Source organism: Neovison vison, chromosome 7 (assembly GCF_020171115.1).
Source record: "Neovison vison isolate M4711 chromosome 7, ASM_NN_V1, whole genome shotgun sequence".
Lineage (NCBI taxonomy): Eukaryota > Metazoa > Chordata > Mammalia > Carnivora > Mustelidae > Neogale > Neogale vison.
Window position 1 is genome coordinate 43214526 of NC_058097.1, and position 25570 is coordinate 43240095.

Genomic DNA, 25570 nt, shown 5'->3' on the forward strand with positions numbered 1-25570 from the left:
CCAACTGAGCCACCGAGGTGCCCCAAAATAATTCATTTAAAATCACACTTCTTGGGGTGTCTGGTGGCTCAGTTGTTAGGCATCTGCCTTTGTCTCAGGTCATGATCCCAAGGTCCTGGGATTGATCCCAGTGTCAGGCTCCCTGCTCAGGGTAGCCTGCTTCCCCCTCTGCACCTCACCCCAATTGTGCTTGCTCTCTCTCACTCAAATAAATAAAATCTTTTAAAAAATGAAAAAAGTAAAATCACACTTCTTTTTTTTTTGTTTGTTTGTTTGTTTGTTTTTAAAGATTTTATTTATCGGGGCGCCTGGGTGGCTCAGTGGGTTAAGCCGCTGCCTTCGGCTCAGGTCATGATCTCAGGGTCCTGGGATCGAGTCCCGCATCGGGCTTTCTGCTCGGCAGGGAGCCTGCTTCCCTCTCTCTCTCTCTCTCTCTCTGCCTGCCTCTCTGTCTACTTGTAATCTCTCTCTGTCAAATAAATAAATAAAATCTTTAAAAAAAAAGATTTTATTTATTTATTTGACAGAGAGAGATCACAAGTAGGCAGAGAGAGAAAGGGGGAAACAGGCTCTCCACGGAGCAGAGAGCCTGATGCGGGGCTCGATCCCAGGACCCTGGGATCATGACCTGAGCCGAAGGCAGAGGCTTTAACCCACTGAGCCACCCAGGCGCCCCTAAAATCACACTTCTTTTGAGATCATTCTTCTCACTAACTTGATAAATCTGTATGCTTATTAACAATATATTTTTTTAGGGGCACCTGGGTGGCTCAGTGGGTTAAGCCTCTGCCTTCGGCTCAGGTCATGGCCTCAGGGTCCTGGGATCGAGTCCCACATGGGGCTGTCTGCTCAGCGGGGAGCCTGCTTTCCCCGCCCCGCCCACCTACTTGTGATCTCTCTCTTGGTCAAATAAGTAAACAAAATCTTTAAAAATATATATATATATCTTTTATTTGAGTAACCACCTGTTCACACCCTTTTTCCATTGCTATGTTCAACTATTTTTTTATTGCTGTCACTGTATTAAATGATATATGAATACATTGTTGTAAAGATACAAATACATTTGCAATTTCTCATAGGCTTTGAAGTCATTAAGAATGCCTTGGTCTGCCACTACTGAGGAGCTCTTCACATTCAGAAGCCCACCTGCTCATGACGGAGGTGATGGAGAGTAAGTGTGATATTCTGATTTATAATAAGAAATATATATTTGGTCTTCCTCTTGTTTTTGGTACAAAGCTCCTAAAACAATTGGAATTTCCTGTGATGAGAACAATCAAAGTGTCTTTTGATGGGTTGATAAAGTGACTTTTGGAACATCTAAGGATCAGGGTCTATGCTTTAGAGGCCCTATGCTTCTCTTCCCCTGTCCCTGAGTTGTAGCTTTTTATAATAAACTGATACTCAAGTAAGTAAAATGTTTCTGTGACTTCTGTGAGCCACTCGAGCAACTTATTGAAACCAAGGAGGAAGTCACTGGAACCTCGAATATATAGCAGTTGGTCACAAGAACAGGTGATAACTTGGACTCACGACTGGCATCTGAAGTAGCTGGGGGATGTCTTGTAGGTCAGAGCTCTTAAACTGTGAGCTCTGATGCTCTCTCCATGTGGACAGTGCCAGAATTGAGATGAATTATAAGATCCCCAGCTGGTCCCCTGAAATTGTTTGGTAGTGTGGAGAAACTCCCCTCCCTGACAAACACATTGGAATTGGGTGGAGGACCCTTTGTTAAGCAAGTATGAGTTTTGGTCCGGCAATCAACACCTAAGGAGTGACCAATGCAGCAGCACCCTCCCTCCCTGGACAGGTACCCAGCAACCATATAGGCTTAAGCCAGCACACCAGTAGTAATGCATTTGCGGCTGTACACAAGCTACCAGCACTGCTTCTGTAATTAGAATTCATTCACCCAACTTTTGGAAAACTATTCCCTGGGCACCTTGTTTCTACCAATGCAAGTGGCACTGTGAATTTCAAGGCTGTGTAAAGCAGAAGAGTTGGTCTCTAGCAGGGAAGGCAAATATGAAGCACTGGAAGAAATCAGAGAGAGGCTGACTTCAAAGAAACTTCAGTGTTGCCTCACCAGTGGCTAGCCTTCATGATAAGATGTATCCATACTAATAATGTTGCTCTTTTGTTTTTTAGAGATTTTATTTATTTATTTGACAGATCACAAGTAGGCAGAGAGGCAGGCGGGTGGGGGCGGGTGGGACGCAACATTCATTTCTCTATTTCAGGGTTGAGGAGAGGGATTATTCTGACCCCATCCAATCATCCTACCGCGTCACAGTCCCGCGGAACACACCAGAAGCACACACCGTCGCCACACAATCAGCGCACACTGAGTGACTCCCATCCACGGTCAGTAGGAAAGGACTAGGGGGAAAAAAATCTACCCAAACCGCGCGACCTAAATGTTCCGTCAATTACAGACACGTTCACAGACACTGTCAAACCCATTATCTCACAGGCTACCACGACATTCTGGGTCCTGATACACAATTCCAATCAAAATCTACACAAACCACAATCCGGTCCGCGAAGTAGCACCGCTCAAACACAAACCCGCCACACCCAGTGAAAAAAAATCGCACCCCAAACCACTCCAAAGACAGACGCATAGCGCCGTCCGAGTAGGTCCTAGGGAATGTCACATTAATTCGCATCCCTCTTTAGTGCGCCCGCGGTTCCGACCCTGCGGCGCTCTTGAACCTGCCGGGACTCCTCGGGACAAAGAGCTGGGAACTCCGCCCCGGCTGAAACCCGCCCAAACCTCCGCCTCACTCAGCTACGCGCGGGGTAGATGCTAGACTCCCGGCGGCCGGCCGCGCCGGCGCACTCAGTGCCTACAACGTGAGTTCCCAGCAGCCTCCGCGCGCGGCGGGTTAAGCCGCTGGGGAATTTGTGTGGACCTGCCGGTTCCGTCCTGTTCTCGCTTACACCGAGCATCACCGTGAGGCAGGCGCGACGTCCCAGGTGAGCAGTCCTGGTTCACAGCATTGGTTCCAAACCTCTGTAGGAAAGGCGCTGCGGCTCGGAGATGAGGAGAGGGAAGGGAAGCGCGGCAGCACCGCAGAGCTTTGCGAGTCGCTCATCTCAGGCCCGAGCGTTTGTGAGAACAGCGGGTGTGTGGTTGTGCCTCTGGGTGATTGTGGGCGTGACGGGGCCCGGGTGTGACATCAGGACTTTGTGCGGTTGTGAGGTCGGGACGAGTGGCTGATATCGTTTGTGTGACGGAACTGGGTGCAGAACCTGGGCTGTGTGACTCCGACCTTAGCGTCACAGCTGAATATTCTGTTCTGTAGCCGCTCGAGCCCGCCCGCTGAGAAGACCACCCCCCCCCCCGCACTCCCCCAGTCAGATATCTGAGCGCCAGAGAAAAGTCTCCTAGCAAAAAGCTCCAGATCCCATCTTGGGAAAGAACGTTAGAACTGAATGTGCCTCCCAGCCTGGCTCCTGGGAGTAACCCCCGTGCACCACATCCTCGGGCGCGCGCGCACGCAGTCGCGCGCACACACGCCTCTCAGAACTCCTAGCAATAGGTTTCAGAACGACGGAGTTTTCCTCTAGTAAACTGCTGTGAGGTCCCATTCCCGTCCCCCACATCCGTGATCCTGACCTTTCCCTAGTGCTAGGAAGGGTCGGTAATAATCTCCCTCTTACTCAGTTTATGCCCTAATTTAGCTAGGCTGGGCTGGGCTCCAAGAAAGGCCTGTTATCCATAACTTCCCGTCTTCCTCAGTCTTGTCAGACTCCAAGGAAAGGGCTCTGAGAAGGAGGAATGAATTGCTCTTGCCCATTTTTTAAGTTGAGGTCAAGGGAGTGGGTATTTCCTCTTATAATGTGAAATGCATTTTTAATTTTTAGGACATAGGGACATTTGCTCCCTTCTTAAATGTCCTGTACACTTAATATTTAGGTTCCCTATCTAGTGCTTATATGCACATATTCGTTTGACAGATACTTGCCATTACTTCCATGAGCTTTTTTTTTTTTAAAGATTTTATTTATTTATTTGACAGAGAGAAATCACAAGTAGATGGAGAGGCAGGCAGAGAGAGAGAGAAGAGGCTCCCTGCCGAGCAGAGAGCCCGATGCGGGACTCGATCCCAGGACCCCGAGATCATGACCTGAGCCGAAGGCAGCGGCTTAACCCACTGAGCCACCCAGGCGCCCCATCCATGAGGTTTTTTTTTAATGTGTAAAACTCCTAGAACAGTGCACCTGGGTAGCTCAGTTTGTGAGGTTCCTGCCTTTGGCTGGAGTCATGATTCCAGGGGTCCTGCGATCAAGTCCCTGGTTGGGCTACCTGCCCAGCGGAGAGCCTGTTTCTCCCTCTTCCCTCTGCCTGCTGCTCTCCCTATCTGTGTGCTCTCGTGTCAAATAAATAAATAAAAATCTTAAGAAAAAAAATCTTTGAACAGCTCCTGATACTTGATAAGTATTTAATAAACATTAGCTATTTGTTGTGTAATCTGGGGCAATTCCCTATCCACCTCCAATATCAGGAAAAATGAAAATAACAAGTTAATTGTGATGGGCATTTCCTAGTTTAAAAAAAAAAAAAAGCTCAAATGATCTAAAACAAATTCTTTTTCTTTTTTAAGATTTTATTTATTTATTTATTTATTTATTTATTTGATAGAAAGTACAAGCAAGGGGAGCAGCAGGCAGAAACAGAAGGAGAAGCAGGCTCCCCACTGAGCAGGGAACCCAAGTGGGATTGAATGCCAGGACCCTGGGTTCATGACCTGAGCTGAAGGCAGTTGCTTAATTGACTGACACACCCAGGTGCCCCTAGAACAGAAATTGTTAACCAGAGGTAATTTAAATCCATTTGGGGCTTTCAGAGAACCAAAAACCCCTTGAAATTGTGTTTGTATTGTTGTAGATACTTGTTAATATGCCATTTTTCTGGGGAGGAAATCCATAATTTAATGAGATTATCAAACATGATCCTAAAAAGATTTAGATCCACTGGCCTAGTATCAAAGACTGTAATAGCTGAGAATGTTCTTTCAGATAACAAAATTAGTCTGTAAAAATGGGGAAATTTAAAAAAATTTTTTTAAGTTTCTTTTTTTAAAATCTGACAGAGATGCAGTGACAGAGGGAACACAAGCAGGGGAGGGAATGGGAGAGGGAGAAGCAGGTTCCCCCACCCCCAGAGGGAGCCCAATGTGGGGCTTGCCTGGGATCAGGACCTGAGCTGAAGGCATATGCTTAATAACTGAGCCACCCAGTTTCCACTAAAAATGGGAAATTATTCAATAAATCACACTCCATCCATGTAATGCAGTTTTATGTCATTAAACATGTGAATCTTGAGAAGGAAAAAATATAAATGATAAATTTTAAGCAAAGTCATATTTTTGAGCAAGATGACTCAGGAAAATTTAATTTTATATGAATCCCTTTTAGTATACTAAGGATTTGTAAGATATTTTGTAAGAATTATATCTAATGTGGAGTTATGCAGTTATGCAGAGATCAAGTTATGCAGAGATAAAGCCTGTACTGTTCTATCTGCTATGGTATATTCTTATCTAAGTTTAAGAATGCTGCTTACCTTGATTGTGTTCAGTCACAGAAGAAAGTGAAGGCAGGTCATTGTTTTGGAGAACTATTCTGATGTTTGTTTTTCCAAATATTTTTTATGTGTACTTGTGTACACATAGTACACACTTGTGTACTATGTACTTGTATACATTTGTTCTGTAAGACAGAATCACAAAAAAATGATTATTTAAGGAGATAAAGACTCTCTAACACTTTGAAAAGAAATCCAGTACAGTTAGAAGATTTATTATATTGCTGTCTGTACAGAGTAAAGGGGAGTAAAAGGTTCCCCTCTAATTTGAAAAACCTTTGAAGACTTTACACCTTTTAGGATTATGAAAATATTTACTAGGTATCTTTTCAGAATCAGAGACCTTTTTTTAAAAAAATGATGTAAGGTTGCTCCTAAGTAGAGATTTATAATAACAAGGGGGAGAAAGTGGTAGTAACAATAAATATTAAGACATGTTACACAGAAGAACTTGATCAAATGTTTTTAAAGTGTTCAGAATGATACCTTATCAAATCAAATTTAATGAGTTTTATGATGCCAAATGGTATCTCTTTGGAGCTGCTACGGATGGAGAGCAAAAGGGGCTTTGCTCTACTTCTTGATTTTTTATGAATCTTTTTTGCTAATATTATTAATTAAGAAGAATTACATTCTCAACCTTAGTTCTAAAATTTAGTGATGTTGCAAAAAAGAGCAGTCCTTAAAATCTCAAAAAAGTTAACTACAGGAAGGGTGCCTGGGTGGCTCAGTTGGTTAAACTCTGGCTCTTGGTTTTTGGCTCTGGTCATGATCTCAGTGTGGTGAGATCGAGCCCCACACTGGGGCTCAGCACAGAGTCTGCTTGAGATTCTTTCCTCTACTCCCTCCCTCCCTCCCCCTTTGCTCCTCCCCCTGCTCTTACCCTCCCTGTTTGTAAAATAAATAAGTAAATAAAATATTTTTCTAAAAAAGTTTACTGTTGGGGCGCCTGGGTGGCTCAGTCATTAGGTGTCTGCCTTTGGCTCAGGTCATGATCCCAGTGTGCTGGGATCAGGCCCCATGTCAGCAGGAGGCCTATTTCTCCCTCTCCCACTCCCCCTGCTTGTATTCCCTCTTTAGTTCTCTCTCTCTCTGTCCAATAAATAAAATCTTTAATAAGAAAAAGTTTACTGTAAGAGCAAGAGAAAGGGCATCCTAGTATTAAAGATAATTTATCAAAGGACTAAAGTTTTTTTAAATTAAAGGTACTTTTTTAAATACAAGGAATATGGGGGATATAATGTTCTCATTTTATTTTATTGCTTATAATAAAGTATTTTAAGTACTTTATATGCATTATATTACTTAACTTTAATAACAAGTAGATACTGTTATTCTCCAGTTTATCTATGAGGAAATTGAAAATTAACAGGTCTGAAGTCTCCTAGTTGATAACTGTCAAACCCTTAGATATCCTGGATCCTGACAACAAAGCCTGCGTTCTTCACATATGAGAGTCAGTCATCTCCCAACATTGTGGATATTCTTCTTAGTCTACCTGTTGTACTTGGCAGTTTATCATGGATATTTTCCTACATGCATTAGCATGAACTAGTACCGTCATTGTCAATAACTGTGTAATATGCTATCATATTGTGGAACCTAGTTTTTTTAGCTGGTTTACTGTTAGGTACTCTGCTTTTGGTTATAAAATATTCTTTGATGAACTTCCTTGCATGTATCTCTTTTTGTACTTTTCTAAAATTTTTCTAAGGATAAATTCCTAAAAATGGGATTTCTAGGTTGTATTATCAGACTTTTTATAAAGTACTCATAATATGTCTGCTCCTAAGCTAATACTTGGGGAATATGGAGTGACTAAAATGACATGGTTGTGATTCTTAAGTTGCTAATTATCAATCAAGGTAGATAAACATCTAGAGGAATAAGACTAAGTGTTGACCCTGAAGAAGGCAGATAGCATAGCTTAGGAGTTCCTATGAAGAGACATCATCTGATTACAGCAAACATTGTCAGATTGTGCCAAAAAATAACCAAATCCAGAGGATTTCTGTGTAGGTAAAAGGATTTTATGTAATAAGTGTTATGCCTTGTTGTTTTTATTCTCATGATGTCGATGCAAAATGAGACCAACAGGACAGGAAGATTTAGCAGCCCTTTGGAGGGCATCATGGAGGGCTAAAATGGTCAGAATCAAGACAAATGGATGAGCCAAGAAGTTAAGTGAGAAAACCGCAGTGAAACAAGGCATTAGTTGGGGATGCTTTTTTTTGTTTTTGTTTTTTGTTTTTTTTTTAAGATTTTATTTTTTACTTGACAGACAGAGATCACAACTAGGCAGAGAGGCAGGCAGAGAGAGAGGAGGAAGCAGGCTCCCTGCCGAGCAGAGAGCCCGATGCGGGGCTCAATCCCAGGACCCCGGGATCATGACCCAAGCCGAAGGCAGAGGCTTTAACCCCCTGTGCCACCCAGGCGCCCCAGTTGGGGATGTTTAACCATTCTTTTTTAGGCAAAACTCCAACATAAATGAACAAATTTACAAATCATAAAGTTGAATCAGACATTGGGAGCTAATAGGAAAAAATATAGCAGTTTTTTCCCTTCAAGAGATGATGGCTTTAAAAGTGAGTCTCAAAAAAAAGGGGGGGGGGCGCCTGGGTGGCTCAGTGGGTTAAAGCCTCTGCCTTCGGCTCAGGTCATGATCCCAGGGTCCTGGGATCGAGCCCCGCATCGGGCTCTCTGCTATGCAGGGAAGCCTGCTTCCTCCTCTCTCTCTCTCTCTCTGCCTGCCTCTCTGCCTACTTGGGGTCTCTGTCTGTCAAATAAATAAATAAAATCTTTAAAAAAAAATAAAAATAAAAGTGAGTCTCTTTCACCTATTTTAAGAAAAGCTTCCTACTTACAAAATTTTAAAAATGTATTTCAAGAGTATATATTGCCATATAAAAATATGAAGTAAATACAAGCAAAAAGAAGAAAATTAAGATCACAGTGGGGAAATGAACAATCTTTGCAGATTTTTTTCTGTTGATGCCTCGTAGTGTCTCTTTATGTTGATTTATATGTATACTTTATAAATGTATTCATAATGTTCATTTTATTTTTCTGAAGACTACACATCTTGAATATTTGTATGCCCTTACATATTTTTAAAAGCTTAGCATTTAGTGGTTATTATGCACAAATATAAGTATATATATACATATGTATACACACACACACACACACGTCTTTTTGTCCTACTATAACAGGATCACAGTACTCACAACTGTTCCTACTTACATTCTTCACTCAGCAATATGTGATAGACATATTTCCATCTTTCTTTTTTTTAAAGATTTTTTTTAAAGATTTTTTATTTATTTGACAGAGAGAGATCACAAGTAGGCAGAGAGGCAGGCAGAGAGAGAGAGAGAGGAGGAAGCAGGCTCCCTGCTGAGCAGAGAGCCCGATGCGGGACTCGATCCCAGGACCCTGAGATCATGACCTGAGCCGAAGGCAGCGGCTTAACCCACTGAGCCACCCAGGCGCCCTATTTCCATCTTTCTAATTAAAGACCTGTATTATCATTTTTATTTTATTTTTTTTTATTTTATTTATTTATTTTTAAAGATTTTATTTATTAATTTGACAGAGAGAGATCACAAATAGGCAGAGAGGCAGGCAGAGAGAGAGAGGAGGAAGCAGGCTCCCTGCTGAGCAGAGAGCCCGATGCGGGACTCGATCCCAGGACCCTGAGATCATGACCTGAGCTGAAGGCAGCGGCTTAACCCACTGAGCCACCCAGGCGCCCCTGTATTATCATTTTTAAAGTGAGAAGCTTTTTCACTCTGGGTGCTTTATAATTTATTTAATCTGTTTCCTACTGCAGGATATTTAGGTTCTTTCCAGATTTTTCCCATTATGATTAATGTCTATGAGCACACTCTTATATCTTGTGCACATATATAGAGTAGAATTAATCCCCACAGTAGAATTACTGAGTCAGAAGATGTGCATGGTTTAAATGGTTGGTTTGGACATACTTTTAAATTTACACAGTCTACAGGTTAGAATATTCATTTCCTTACAAACTTGCTAATATGGGCATCAGTACTCTTAAAGTGAGATTTAATGTCTTTGCGGGGGGACACCTGTCTCAGTCAGTTAACTGTCTGCCTTTGGCTTAGATCATCATCCTGGAGTCCTGGGATCGAGTCCCTCATCGGGCTTCTTGTTCTGCCAGAAGTCTGCTTTTCCCTCTGCCTGCTGCCCCCCCTGCTTGTGCTCTTTCTGACAAATAAATACATAAAATCTCTAAAAAAATTGTCTTTGGGGGTTTCACGTGTTATTTCTGCTTTTTTAACGAGTCATGCGTGCTCATGGAACAAGAGATTCTAGGTTTCAAAGACCAGAGAATTGATTGAGAGCTGACTTTGGTTAGAAAAATAAGGATTCCAAATTTACCTTTGCTACTTAACTGAATTTCTGCAAGTGGTTTTACTTCTTTAATGTAAATGTTCTGGCCCATCACATAGGTAATTATTATACTATTATACTACACAGCAATCCTGAGGATCCACTTAATGTGTATAAAATACCCATCCTATGAAAGTCTTTGATAAATAGATACATGCTGTCTACCTGTTGAGAGCATGTACCCATACCTTTTCAGCCTAGTTGTAAGTAAGAGAAATAAGCAAATAAGGCAAATAGGCAAATAAGGCAAACAGGAAAGCAGGGGGTTGGTTCTGACTGAAAAGTGTGATGAGCCCAGAAGATTCTGGAAGTTATTATCCTGGCTGCAGGCTGGCAGTCCAGCAGGGCAGCCAGTGTAGCAGTTTGACAGTGGTTAATGACTGCCAGGGTTGGTTCTAATCATTTTGTCTCTTTGTATCTGATGAATCCAAGCAGGCTGTCAGCCCTGGAATTTTTTATTTTTTTTTCCCTAAAACTTTTTTTTTTTTTTTTTTTTTAAATAATCTGTGCACTCAATGTTGGGCTCGAACTTAAAACCCAGAGATCAAGATTCTCACACTATACTGACTGAGCCAGCCAGGCTCCCCTCGCCCTGGAATTTCTGAGGAGGGAATGTGATTTGTCTAGACTCCCTCAGATGTGTGTGTGTGTGCACATGTTGGGAAGGTCAAGGGAGGGAAAAGAACATATGGACTCCAGCCATTTGGGGAGTTCTGAGGCCTATCTGATCTCACAGCCTCCTTTTCCTCCCCCTAGCTCTGGCCTCTGTGAACTCTGCTTCTCCAGACAAGTAAATCCCGAGGAGGACTGACCAGTGCTTGACTTTCTAAACCATGGCCCACGTAAGTTACTGTTTCTTTCTCCTTCTGAAAATACTTCATGTTAATGTCCTATGAACATTTTTTTATCCTGAAATTTCCTACCTATCAGAGTCTAGGAATCTTCTCCCAGTCCTCTAAGTCCAGTGAGGGATGAGGCTACTTAGCACAACTATCTTATGAGTCCCCTTTTCCCCAGTCATTATTCATGTATTCTTTGGAAAAAAAAAAATCATTCAGCATCTCCTATATGTGCTCGGTCTTCTGCTAAGAGCTATTGTTGGGCAGAAATGAAGTCACCCGAGGGAAATGTTTGACCATCTCTTGTGAGTTAATGAAAGAGGATGGGTCCATTTGACTACTCATAGGGAAACTGGAGGTTTCTGGATTTGAGTTTTCTAAGCATATAAGACAAGATTTGCTGTTGGTTGGCCTCAACCTCAATATAAGGTCAAATCTCATGTTTTGGAGACTTAGGACTGGGCAGAGATGTTGTTGGGTCTTGTATGCAGAGAGACCAAGGATCTTCTCTGGGAATCCCTAAGAGTTACACACTAGGAACAAGATTCCATTTATAGTTGAACAGGATATGCTGGTCTAGAATGATAACTTTGTGATTCTGGATCACCAGTATCCAGAATCTATGTCCATATCTCTACGTCAGGAACAAGGAATGCATAAAATGAAGGATGGAAAATGATAACAAGTAGGAAGAGTGAGCAGTTACATAAGTAATTGTGGATCTTCAGAACTGAGGAGTACCTTAAATGTTTTGTATAGACCAAAATGGAAGAATGATTAAGTCTCCCATATCCCTCACATAGACTATTATAGTTTCTTTAAATTTCATTAAAGAATCTGTATAAATGGGAAAATGCTTACAACATGATCTGATTCAATGATGAACTTGGAAGAAATTCTTTAACTGTATTCAGATTCCTTTCTAAGAAATATTATAAGGAAACTTACCAAAAAAAAATCTGTTCTTTAAGGGGAAAGAGTGGAAGACCTCATATTTTTGAGAGTTTTTGAGGGAGACTTGTAACAGGCAGAGGCTTATCTACAATATTTTATTTAATTGGAAAACTGATTTTTTTCTTTCCCAGACATGTTTGGATGATCAAGATACGCCAGAGTACTCAAGAGGCTGCACCTGTAGCAACAGGATTCTTCAAGAGCACATAGGCATGCTGCTTCATGCACACTCATTTCCTAACTCACTATGTTAAAGGCTTCTAGCCTAAGCCTTTTTGTTTGCCATATGGTCCATTTCCTGCAGTATCTCTTCCATCTTAAAAACAAATTTTCTTTAATTTCAAATGTATTATATGGTTTGTCATTGCAGGGATCAGTGATGTTCAATGATGTGTCCATAGTCTTCTCTCAGGAGGAGTGGGAATACCTGGACTTGGAACAAAGGGACTTGTACAGAGATGTTATGTTGGAGAATTACAGCAACTTGGTCTCATTGGGTAAGGTTCTCTGCCTCTAGTAATTTAGACCTGTTTGTTGCAGTATCTGCTTTTCTCTTTGGAAATTTCAGGAATATCTTTCAAGAAGCTATCTAAATTTCTACTCCCTGTTCTCAGTCAATGTTTTGAGCTTTCTTTATTAGCTTTCTTTATTCTAAAGTGAATACCTCATTTAAGCAAGTTCATCTTCCTCATCCTTAAGTGGTCTTCAGGCCTTTCTCAATGATGAAAAGGGGCTGAATATGGCCTTACTTGTGTCAAATCAGGTTTTACTTGGTGTGTGAACTCAGAATTGCTATGGGTATTTTATTTGTTGGTATATATATAAGGAAAATACTAGACCCTGTATCTCGTTTGTTTGTTTGTTTTTAAGATTTTATTTATTTGACACAGAGAGATCACAAGTAGGCAGAGAGGTGGGCGGGGTGGGGGGGGAAGCAGGCTCCCTGCTGAGCAGGGCTTGATCCTAGGACCCTGAGACCATGACCTGAGCTGAAGGCAGAGGCACAACCTTCTGAGCCACCAGGCATCCCTGTATCTCGGTTTTTAATCTATCAAAAGAACACATAATATTTGCAGTGATATGTTGAACCAACAAGATTTATTTACAATTCAAGAAAACTCATTTCTTTTGCTAATAAACTTATTCACTTTTACCTACTTTATGATTGAAAGTTCAAAATCTAAGAACTTTACACTTAACATTGTGTGAATATCCTAAGAAATAAGAATCAATGCCTCCAGAAGCTTTTTGTTTTCCTCCCAGCAAAACAACAATGGTAATAAATCATAGCTAATAAAATACATCCAACCCTTGAACAACATAGGTGTTAGGGACAACAACCCTCTACATAGTCAAAAAGTTAAATGTAAGTTTGTTTGTTTGTTTTTAAGATTTTATTTATTCATTTGAGAGAGGGAAAGAGAGAGAGAGCACAAGCATGGGGAGAGGCAGAGGGAGAGGGAGAAGCAGACTCTTCGCTGAGCAGGGAGCTGGAAGCTGGGCTCAGTCACAAGACCTTGAGATCATGACCTGAGCCAAAGGTAGACACTTAACCATCTGAGCCACCCAGGCGCTCCAGCATGTAACTTTTGACTCCCCCAAAATTTAACTACTAATAGCTTACAGTTGATCAGAAGTTTTACTGATAACATAAATAGGTAACACATATTTTGTTTGTTATATGTATTCTACTGTATTCTTATGATAAAATAAGCTAGAGAAGAGAAAATGTTAAGAAAATCATAAGGGTGGCTCAGTGGATAAAGCCTCTGCCTTCAGCTCAGGTCATGATTTCAGGGTCCTGGGATCGAGCCCCATATCAGGGTCTCTGCTCAGCAGGGAGCCTGCTTCCTTGAACCCCTCTGCCTGCCTCTCTGCTTACTTGTGATCTCTCTCTCTCTCTGTGTCAAATAAATAAATAAAATCTTAAAAAAAAAAAAAAGAAAATCATAAAGAAGATACCTCCACAGTATTATACTGTATCAAAAAAAATCCACATTTATGTGGACCCATGCAGTTCAGTCTTGCAGAGTTCAAGGGTCAGATGTATATTTAGCACTGAGTACATATTCTAGGCAATGTTTAGATATGGATGTATACTAATATAACTGTCATCACAATTGTGTATGATAGGTGCTATTACTTGTCTTACAATTGGGATGTGGCAGAGACAGGATCTGAACTCAGGCAGACTGTGCTCTCAACCACTGTTGCCTCTCAAGAAGGATTACTTGTATGAATATAAATTAATCTATTTATTATGTAACCTTAATGTGAATATTTTTTAACCATCTTGCCCTTTGTTCTAAAGGCTTTGTCAATTACCATTTGACCTACAGTCAATTGAAAACTTAAGACTAAAAGTAATTTTGAATTTATTTTTTATTTTCATATCACCTTACATCTCTTTTCTTCTAACCAGGATGCTTCATTTCTAAGCCAGATGTGATTTCCTTATTGGAGCAAGGAAAGGATCCCTGGAAAGTCGTGAGGAAAGGAAGGAGGCGATATCCAGGTGAGTGAGAGCCAATTGAGTAGGGGGAAGCCATCACAGAGGAAACCACCCAACTAGTTAGGAAGAGGCACACTCTACTGATGTTGTTTAGAAAGTCCTCTTTAAAGGACCAAGGCCTGAGGCACCTGGCTGACTCACCTGGTGTAGTGTGCAAATCTTGATCTTGGGTTTATAAGTTCAAGCCCCACATTGGATATAGAAATTATTTAAAAATAAAATCTTTTTCTTTTTTTTTTTTAAGATTTTATTTATTTGAGAGAGCAAGAGACAATACAGGCAGGGTGAGGGGCAGAGGGAAAAATAGACTCCCCACTGAGCAGGGACCCCCCCCGCCAGGACTCTAGGATCATGACCTGAGCCACACAGGCATCCTTAAAAATAAAGGTTTTGTTTTTGTTTTTGTTTTTTTTAAAGATTTTATTTATTTATTTGACAGACAGAGATCACAAGTAGGCAGAGAGGCAGGCAGAGAGAGAGGAAGGGAAGCAGGCTCCCTGCTGAGGAGAGAGCCCAACGCGGGGCTTGATCTCAGCACCCTGAGACCATGACCTGAGCTGAAGGCAGAAGCTTAACCCACTGAGCCACCCAGGTGCCCCAAAAATAAAGTTTTTTATTCTTAAAGTTTTTAAAAAAGTTTAAAAAATAAAGTTCCAAGGCATGAAGAGCAAATTAAGATCTTAGGGATACTAATGGAACTATTTCTTTATCTCATTTACCACTCTTTTGTTGATGTTTCAAATTTTCCTCCCCTTTGAAAGGGGCGTGGGTGGAGAGGTGCTCTCTTTGTTTCCTATTGACAATCATAATATATATATATATATATTCAGCTGCTTTCTTTTGCATTTTTTTTTAAAGATTTTATTTATTTATTTGACAGAGAGAGATTACAAGTAGGCAGAGAGGCAGGCAGAGAGAGAGAGAGAGAGGAGGAAGCAGGCTCCCTGCAGAGCAGAGAGCCCGATGCGGGGCTCGATCCCAGGACCCTGAGATCATGACCTGAGCCGAAGGCAGCGGCTTAACCCACTGAGCCACCCAGGCGCCCTCTTTTGCATTTTTTAAAAAGATTTTATTTATTTATTTGACAGAGATCACAAGTAGGCAGAGAGGCAGGCAGAGAGAGAGGGGGAAGCAGGCTCCCTGCTGAGCAGAGAACCTGATGTGGGGCTCAATCCCAGGACCTTGGGATCATGACCTGAGCCGAAGGCAGAGGCTTTAACCCACTGAGACACCCAGGCACTCCTTCTTTGCATTTTTTTTTAATTTTTTTTTATTTTTATTTTTTTTAAAGATTTTATTTATTTATTTGAGAGAGAGAGAGAGAGACAGTGAGAGATAGCATGAGCGAGGAGAAGGTCAGAGAGCGAAGCAGACTCCCCATGGAGCTGGGAGCCTGATGTGGGACTCGATCCCGGGACTCCAGGATCACGCCCTGAGCCGAAGGCAGTCGTCCAACCAACTGAGCCACCCAGGCGTCCCATTCTTTGCATTTTTAATAGCAGATAGACAGACTGACTGACTGACTTATCTACCTACCTCTGAGCTGGGCAGTGTGCTAGACACTATCAATATACCAGTACATAAAACCAATAAAGTCTCTGTCTCTGTGGAATTTACCTTGTAATAAGAGACACATAGTAACTGTAAATAAATAGAAACTATAATTTCAGGTAATAGAGTACTATGAAGTAAAGTAAGCAGAGTAAGGGAAGAGAAAACGGTGTGGGCTGAAAGGCTATTTTAGGTATGGTCTGGAAAACCTTTTTTGGGGAAAGAAAAGACTATAGAGAAAAATATGCTTGACATTTTAATTTATATATATTTTATCAGCAATCAGAGTTTCATATGAATTATTCTAGAAGATAGATCCTTAGATCACAGAATATCTTTCTTTGCTTTTTTCCATGTGTATGTATATATATCTACCTTCATATTAGGAAGAAACATGAGTATCATAAAGTATGGAGAGAATGATCCTATGGTTTAGCTGCTACCTCTGTGCTATTTTCATCTCTTTTAGAAAGTCTTCTTAAAAAAAGATCCTAGAGGCACCTAGGTGGCTCAGTCGGTTAAGCATCTGACTTTTTAGGGGCGCCTGGGTGGCTCAGTGGGTTAAGCCTCTGCCTTCGGCTCAGGTCATGGTCCCAGGGTCCTGGGATCGAGCCCCGCATCGGGCTCTCTGCTCAGCAGGGAGCCTGCTTCCCCCTCTCTCTCTGCCTGCCTCTCTGCCTGCTTGTGATCTCTCTCCCTCTGTCAAATAAATAAATAAAATCTTTAAAAAAAAAAAAAAAAAAAAGCATCTGACTTTTTATCTCAGCTCAGATCTTAATCTCAGGGTTGTGAGTTCAAGCCCCATATTGGGCTCCATTCTAATAATAATACAATAATAATAATAATATGCCTCCATGCGAGGCATAAGCCTACTTAAAAAAAAAAATTCCTCAAAATTCTCTGTAGAGAGACGTATGTTGTCATTTTGTATTTGCTCTCTATACATTCAGGTCTGGCTGAGGAGACTCATTTTAGGTTAAGAGTTCCCTGTTTTGTCATAGGGCCATTTCAGTGCCCACACTGTCTATAATGTTATTTCTTCTGACATACTTTCTACCACAGGAAGGAGAAACACGCTTTTTGTTCCAGTCCTAACTTATTTTCTTTTTCACATTTAGGTAATTAAATGGCATTTACCACTGTTAATACTGAAAAAAACAATGAAATGCAGAGGTTCCAAATGAATAAGATAATATTGGTGTAATTAGGAAGTATTTAGCCAAAATGATAACTGTTAACTCAGAGTTAGACATCTTAAACAAAATTATTTTTTTTCTTTCATTTTCTTTCCTTCCTTTGTTTCTTTCTTCCTTTGAGTAACTTTCAGTGAAGTATAACATGCATACAGAAAAATAGACAAATGAGGGAAAGGTTTTTTGAGGGGAGATATGGAGGCTTAAGCCATGTGACTCTCTAGGGCAAGTGCCTTCTGAACCAACAGAAAAGACCTGAGGAGGAAGTTAGCTTTGCATGTTTGAGGAGTAAAAAGGAGGTTTATCAGTTTCAGGGTCTTGAGATCAAGCCTTGCATCATATTGCACTCCCTGTTCAGTGGGGCCGGGGGTGGGCGTGATGTCTCTAAAATAACTAAATAGGGGCACCTGGATGGCTTAATCCATTAAGCGTCTGCCTTCAGCTTGGGTCATGATCTTGGGGTGCTGGGATCAAGCCCCGCATCTAGCTCCATGTTCAGTGGGGAGTCTGCTTTTCCCTTTTCCTTTGCTGCTCCTCTCCTGCTTGTGCTCTCTCTTGTTCTCTCGCAAACAAATAAATAAATAAAACCTTTTAAAAAATAAAAAATGTTTTATTTTAATAGATTTCCCCATATTGGATCACTAAAATTCTTTGAATAAATAATACTGGGTTTTTCAATGTGCTATTTTATTAGATGTTTAGAATTTTTTTTTTTTAAAGATTTTATTTATTTATTTGACAGAGAGAAATCACAAGTAGATGGAGAGGCAGGCAGAGAGAGAGAGGGAAGCAGGCTCCCTGCTGAGCAGAGAGCCCGATGCGGGACTCGATCCCAGGACCCTGAGATCATGACCCTAGCTGAAGGCAGCGGCTCAACCCACTGAGCCACCCAGGTGCCCAATGTTTAGAATTTTTATATCAGTTTTCAGAAAACTTGTATGTAGTTTTCTTTTTTTTTTTTTAAAGATTTTATTTTATTTATTTGACAGAGATCACAAGTAGGCAGAGAGAAAGAGGAGGAAGCAGGCTCCCTGCTGAGCAGCTGAGCAGAGAGCCCGATGCAGGGCTCGATCCCAGGACCCTGGGTTCATGACCCGAGCCAAAGGCAGAGGCTTTAACCCACTGAGCCACCCAGGCGCCCCTAGTTTTCTTTTTATGAGTGATCTTTATTCAGTACAATATTACTTTATGAAAATAGTTTGGAAGGCCTCCTTTTTCTTAGTTCTCAGTCTAAATAGAATTTGGATGGGCTGGTCTTTAAAGCTCGTTTCCTAGGAGAAGGAGATGGTAAGTCTGACCATATTCTCTATTTGCTCTATGAAAATTAAAGTTTAAACATTGTATCTCTTCTGTGGCCAGTTTTGGTAAATTATATTTTCCTAGAAAATTATTATTTTAGCTATGTTTTAAAATTTTTTGGCAAAGTAATCTTTTTTTCAGCTATCCTCTGTATTCATGGTTATTTTCACTTTGCCATTTCTTATTTGTGTGCTTTCTTGCTATTTTCCTTATATTAACTAACACTTTGTTTTGCTGCTTCTTGAAAACAAAGTTTTTGTTTTATGTATTAGTTCTTTTTTTTCTGTTTTCTTTTTTTTTTTAATATTTTATTTATTTATTTGACAGAGAGAGATCACAGGTAAGCAGAGAGGCTGGCAGAGAGAGAGAGAGAGAGAGGGAAGCAGGCTCCCTGCTGAGCAGAGAGCCCGATGTGGGACTTGATCCCAGGACCCTGAGATCATGACCTGAGCCGAAGGCAGCGGCTTAACCCACTGAGCCAACCAGGCGCCCCTTTTTTCTGTTTTCTAATTCTGCATTTATATCTATTAATTTCTTCTTTAATTTTTAAAGATTTTATTTATTCATTTGACAGAGAGAGGCATTTATTTGACAATGAGAGAGGGAACACAAGCAGGCTTTATTTGACAGTGAGAGAGGGAACACAGCAGGGGGAGTGGGAGGAGAAGCAGGCTTCCTGCTGAGAAGGGAGCCCAATGTGGGGCTTGATCCTAGGACTTGGGATCATGACCAGACCTAAAGGCAGACATTTACCAACTAAGCCACCCAGGAGCCCCTGATTAATTTCTTCTGTTTTGCTTTAGTTTACTTTATTCTTTTTCTGATTTCTTTGATTATTAATTGATTTTTCTCTCATGTTTTTTGCTGTAAATATTTGTTTTTAAATTTTCTTTTAAGCACTATGCTTATATTTTGCTTATATTTTGTAGATACTAATTTAACATGATTTTAATATTATTATTGCCATTGTTATCTAAAAAACACAAATACTGTTTTGGAATTTATTTCCTGATTAATCTAAAAGTTATTGGGGCACCTGGGTGGCTTAGTTGGTTAATTTACTGCCCTCGGCTCTGGTCATGATCCTGGAGTCCTGGGATTGAGCTCACTGCTCTCCAGGGAGTCTTCTTCTCCCTCTGACCCTCCCCCTCACTTGTGCTTTCTCCCTCTCATTCTCTCTCTCTCAAATAAATAAATAATATCTTAAAAAAATAAAGGAACATTTAAAAATAAATTAAAAAATTAATGTAGACTTCTAAAATTTCAAGTGGATTCATTTTTTAAAAATTAACATAATGTGTTATTTGTTTCAGGGGTACAGGTCTGTGAATCATTAGTCTTTTTTTTTTTTTTTTTTTAAATTTTATTTATTTATTTGTCAGAGAGAGAGGGAGAGAGAGCGAGCACAGGCAGACAGAGAGGCAGGCAGAGGCAGAGGGAGAAGCAGGCTCCCTGCCGAGCAAGGAGCCCGATGTGGGACTCGATCCCAGGACGCTGGGATCATGACCTGAGCCGAAGGCAGCTGCTTAACCAACTGAGCCACCCAGGCGTCCCTGTGAATCATTAGTCTTATACAATTCACGGCACTCACCATATTACATACCCTCCCCAATGTCCCCCACACAGCCATTTTTTGGGTTTTTGAAATTTCATTATTTCCAGCTTTAGTAGAATATGTCTATATTATTTCAAGCTTTTTATACAGACCATATTATAATAATTGAAAAATCCTCCTTTTTCTCTCTCATACATAACTCATTCGGCACTTAAATGTTTCTCTGGCTGTTTCTCCTACTGGTTTATTATTCATAGATATATGAACATAGAGAAGGGATTAAAGCAATGAAAGGATGTATGAGAATAAGAGTATATAACCACCATTTTCCATTTATATATTTAGCTTGATGAGCTTGGATGAATAACGGGAATTATTTAATCTTGTTGTAATATGTAAGAGATTAGAGACAAATATATTCAGAATGAGTATATAACAATGGGAATTCAATGAGTGAAACTCATTTTGTGCTAGGAATGTATTATTTGTTTTTAAAGATTTTATTTATTTATCTGAGAGAGAGGGAGAGAGAGAGCACAATAGTGGGAGGGGCAGAGGGAGGAGAAGCAGACTCCTCACTGAGCAGGGAGCCCGATGTAGAGCTTGATCCTAGGACCCTGAGACCATGACCTAGTCCAAAGGCCGATGCTTATAATCAGCTGAGCCACCCAGGCTCCCCTGCATGTATCTTTAATGAAGAGTAAAGTAGAGATTGTTTTTGCCATTGAAGAGGTCTAGGGGTAAGGAAAGGAGAACAATAATCAGAAACATTTATAAATATATAATTTCAATGCAGACATATGCTGATATGTAATACCTATACAAGAACATAGGTGTACATCCTGACAGTAGAGTCAGCCGTAAAAGAAGTGACTTTTATTTAACCTAAGACCTCAGGATGAGAAGTAGCCAAGAGGGCAAAGAACCCAAGCAGAAGATTTGTGGGAAATAGAGCAGAATGAGAAGATGCATTATAGGTAAGCAGAAGGCTTTTAACCACAGCAAGGTTTATTTTAGTCTAAGAATAAAGAGAAATTATTGAAAAAAGTTAAGTGTGAATTTTTAACCTTTCATCTCCATCAGAATTGCATGAAGAATAAATACAGGACTGGCCATGACTGTAGAATCTGATCCAGGTGGTTTAGGAGGCATTTAAACCACAATATTTAGGGGCACCTGGGTGGCTCAGTCAGTTGAGCAACCAGCTCTTGGTTTCAGCTAAGATCATGATCTCAGGGTCATGAAATTGAGCCCCAGGTCAAGCTCTATGCTTAGAGGGGAGTCTGCTTGGGATTCTCTCTCCCTCTCCCCCTGCTCCAGCGTGTGTGTGTGCGCACACACATGCACATGTGCACTCTCTTATCTTTAAAAAATAAAAGTCAGTATTTATAACAAGTTCTCTGTGATTCTATTCTACATCTCACTTTGACACCCACTGCCTTAAAATGTTTACTAATCACCAGTCTCACTTTCTTAACATGAACTTTCATTTTTCCTGGTGTGACCTTATGCTTTTTTTTTTTTTTCAAATTGTGTAATTGGTTTTTAGAATTTCATTGAGTATTACTTTAGTTATTTTTTATTTCTACTGTAGAAATTTAACTTCTTTAAAAAAAAAAAAAAAGGAAAAAAGGAAACTGTGTTTGCTCTCTTACTCTTTCAGATTTAGAGACCAGGTATGAGACCAAGAAATTCTCTTCGGAAAATGACATTTATGAAATAAACTCATCCCAGTGGAAGATAATGGAAAGAATAAAAAACCATGGCCTTAGGGGCCTAATTTTAAAAAGTGATTGGGAGTCCAAAAGAAAATTTGAAGGACAGGAGGGATATTTAAGTCAAATTAAAACTGTATCTCAAAAAGTGTCCTCTTACCAAAAACACACATCTCTAACTCCACAACAGAGAATTCATTTTGTGGAGAAACCCTATGAATGTAAAGAATGTGGGAAAACCTTTAGAGTACGCCAACAGCTTACTTTCCATCACAGAATTCACACTGGTGAAAAACCCTATGAATGCAAGGAATGCGGAATGACCTTTAGACAAACTGCACATCTTACTCGACATCAGAGACTTCATTCTGGTGAAAAGCTCTATGAATGTAAGGAATGTGGAGAATCTTTTATATGTGGCCCAGACCTCAGAGTACATCAGAAAATTCACATTGGTGAGAAGCCCTATGAATGTAAAGAATGTGGGAAGGCCTTCAGAGTGCGCGGACAACTTACTCTCCATCAGAGGATTCATACTGGTGAGAAACCCTATGTATGTACAGAATGTGGAAAGGCCTTTAGACAGTATGCACACCTTACTCGACATCAGAAGCTTAATATTGCCGACAAACTCTATGAATGTAAAGAATGTGGGAAGGCCTTTTTGTGTGGCTCTGGCCTTAGAGTACATCACAAGCTTCATACTGGTGAGAAACCCTATGAATGTAAGGAATGTGGGAAGGCCTTTAGAGTAAGACAACAACTAACACTCCACCAGAGAATTCATACTGGTGAGAAACCCTATGAATGTAAGGAATGTGGAAAGACCTTTAGTCGTGGTTATCATCTTATTCTTCATCACAGAATTCACACTGGTGAGAAACCTTATGAGTGTAAGGAATGTTGGAAGGCCTTTAGTCGTTACTCACAACTTATTTCGCACCAAAGTATCCATATTGGTGTTAAACCATATGACTGCAAGGAATGCGGGAAGGCTTTTAGATTACTCTCACAACTTACACAACATCAGAGTATTCATATTGGTGAGAAACCCTATAAATGTAAGGAATGTGGGAAGGCCTTTAGATTACGCCAAAAACTTACTCTACATCAGAGTATCCATACTGGTGAAAAACCTTTTGAATGTAAGGAATGTAGGAAGGCTTTTAGACTTAATTCATCCCTTATTCAGCATCTGAGGATTCATTCTGGTGAGAAACCCTATGAATGTAAGGAATGTAAGAAGGCCTTTAGACAACATTCACACCTTACACATCATCTGAAAATTCATAATGTAAAAATATAAAATACTTTTTCAATCCTGTCTTGTAGAACACTCTGAATGTAGTAAATAATCCTTTTTGCTTCTGTCATACAGGCACCTGACTTAGCATGAGAGGTTTTGTATCATTAAAAGGATATGTTAACTTAATGTATTACACCATCACTTAAACCTGATAAACTTAACATTTTTCCTAAAAACTAATCCTATCAATCCTCTCAAAATGTGGGAGACACATCATCTCTGTCCTGTCACTTTCCCACTTGTATTATGTTGATAAGATGCTTAACAGCTCTGTGCTATAAATTTTTTCATTTGTAAAATAGTAATATAATACTGTGGCAGAATAAAGATTGCTGTAAATTCTTTGACTTTCTCCCTTACTGTCAAGAGCTTGGAATCTACATCATTTTCCCTTGAGGCTGTGCAGACTATGACTGCTTTGACTAGTAGAAGAAGTACTGCTGTGCCAGTTTCTGGACCCAGGCTTTACTGGTAGATTTTATTTCATCTCTTGGAATGCTCTCTTAAGCTGAGGCCCTGAATTATGTTAAAAGGTCTGGCTGCTCTGCTGAAGAGACCACATGGAGAAGAAGCCCTAAGACTACATAGGAAGGAAGAGCACCCTTCTTAGCCCACTCCTCCATACATGCCTACCAAGATACCAGACATTTGAGTTAAATAGTGTTGGATCCTCCAGACCAGCCAGCAGCTGAATGCCAGACTGACTTCAGTTGATAGCATATAAAACAGATGAATCTACCAACTGAGCCCCTGCCCAAATTCCTGACCCATAAGATGATGAGATATAATAAAATGGTTGTTTTAAGCCACTAAATTTTGTTTTATTATTATCATTAATATTACTGCTTTGAAAATTCATTTGAAAGACTATGGGTGCAACAAAGAAAGAAATGCCTTCCACTAACATTCACCCTTACTGAACCTCAGATAACTTACTCTTTAATATAGACATTCTTTTTCAATATGTCCATTAAAAAGGAGATATTCTGGGGTGCTTGGGTGACTCGGTTGAGGGCCAGCCTTTGGTTCAGGTCATGATCCCAGATTCTGGGATCAAGCCCCACATAGGGCTCCTTGGGGAGCCTGCTTTTTCTCCCTCTCCCTCTGCCTGCCCCTCCCCCTGCTTGTGCGCGTGCTCTCTCTCTCTCTCTCTGTCAAATAAATAAATAAGTCTTTAAAAAACAAACAAGCAGATATTCTGGGGCACCTCTGTGGCTCAGTCAGTTAAGAGTCTGTCTTCAGCTCCCATCATGATCCCAGGGACCTGTGATTGAGTCCGACATCAGGCTCCCTATTCGGTGGATAGCCTGCTTCTCCCTCTGCCTCTCTCTCTCTATCTCTGATGAATAAATAAAATCTTAAAAAAAAAAAACAGATATTCTATAACCTACATTCTCTGGCCTCAGTCTAAATTTAATTTAAAATCAACAGTCATATAAAATATTTGGAAATTAAAAATAGCTTGTATTATATCTCCCATGTTGATTATTTAAAGTATATTGTAGCCTTTTTATGCTCAGATTGGCCTATTTTTGGCCCCCCAATTTGGCCCCCCAAATGGACTGCTGTGTCCTTTTGTCAAGACCACTATAGGCTTTGATAGCTTCCTTTTTTTCCCTGACCAAATGCACTGATCGGGTATGAAGCATTTTAGGGTACTTATTGATAAATAAAGAGGGAAAGTGGAGTATTTATTTTGTCTTTCCTTTATTACCTATATTTTAAGACAACCAAAAGTTGAAGAAAAGCTATTATGAGAAGTCTAGCTAATAAAGTTCAAAAGAGTGACAATGTGAAAAATCACTTTATGAAATAATGGATCTTGGTGGTGATATTGGTGGATGCAAAGATCTTTAGGTGAAAAAGACTGACAGTAACCTTTTAATGGAGCAGAATGACAGAATACACTAATCTATATCAACATTTCAATTATATCAGCCAGGCTGTGTGCATCTTGATGTTATGCAATGGCTAAATATAGCTTCATTTGTTAAGTGCTTTTGCCCCAAATGTTGACCCAGATGTATAAATTAGTCTCTAATCTAATTAACAGTTTACAGGAAACTTGGGGTATAAAGGAATAAATTAATGACACAAAGAAGCAAACAACTAAACACAATGTACAAAATTTCACAGAATAAATGGTCTTTTAATGAATATATGTTAAGATAAAATAAAAATAATGTTACAAATTAAATGACTTAAGAGACCTATCAATTAAATGCAGTGTATGGAATGTTTTGGGATCCTTGAGTTAAAACATGCCCAGGATTTGTTCTAATCAAATACGGTAGGATATGCAGACATGGTAATGACTGGCATGAAGGAAAAAGTTTATATGCCAAGTTCTCTAAAAACAGGAGGCACAGCATGCCTGCAGAGCCACATGGGAAAGTACCCAGTTCTCATGAGAGGCAGAAGGTGGGAGAGGGTAGAGAGTGGCATAGAGCCTTTACTAAAGTTTTCCTCATGAATGGGTGACATTGGTAAGTACACTAAAAACGTTTGGGATTGCATAGTTTTAATAATTTTGGCAGGCTGAGTTATAGAGGTGGTCCCTAGTTGTCTGGTACCTGGCCCTGGGGTGATTTGGGCAAGAGGAATATTGGCTTAGTTTGAGAGTTTGATAAA

At 40.2% G+C, this 25570-nt stretch overlaps 1 protein-coding gene across 3 annotated transcripts in view; it reads left to right on the forward strand.

Annotated features, from left to right (window-relative positions):
* Positions 1–25570, forward strand: part of ZFP14 (ZFP14 zinc finger protein) — a 97588-nt gene that overhangs the window by 36705 nt on the left and 35313 nt on the right. Inside the window, exons 1-5 of one of the 3 annotated variants that reach the window (XM_044256492.1) lie at positions 2877–2982; positions 10772–10857; positions 12179–12305; positions 14231–14323; positions 21582–23286. In XM_044256492.1, coding sequence (XP_044112427.1) covers positions 10849–10857; positions 12179–12305; positions 14231–14323; positions 21582–22939 — 1587 coding nt within the window. In that variant the 5' untranslated portion in view covers positions 2877–2982; positions 10772–10848 and the 3' untranslated portion in view covers positions 22940–23286. The other 2 variants (XM_044256487.1, XM_044256498.1) reach the window with 2 other exon arrangements.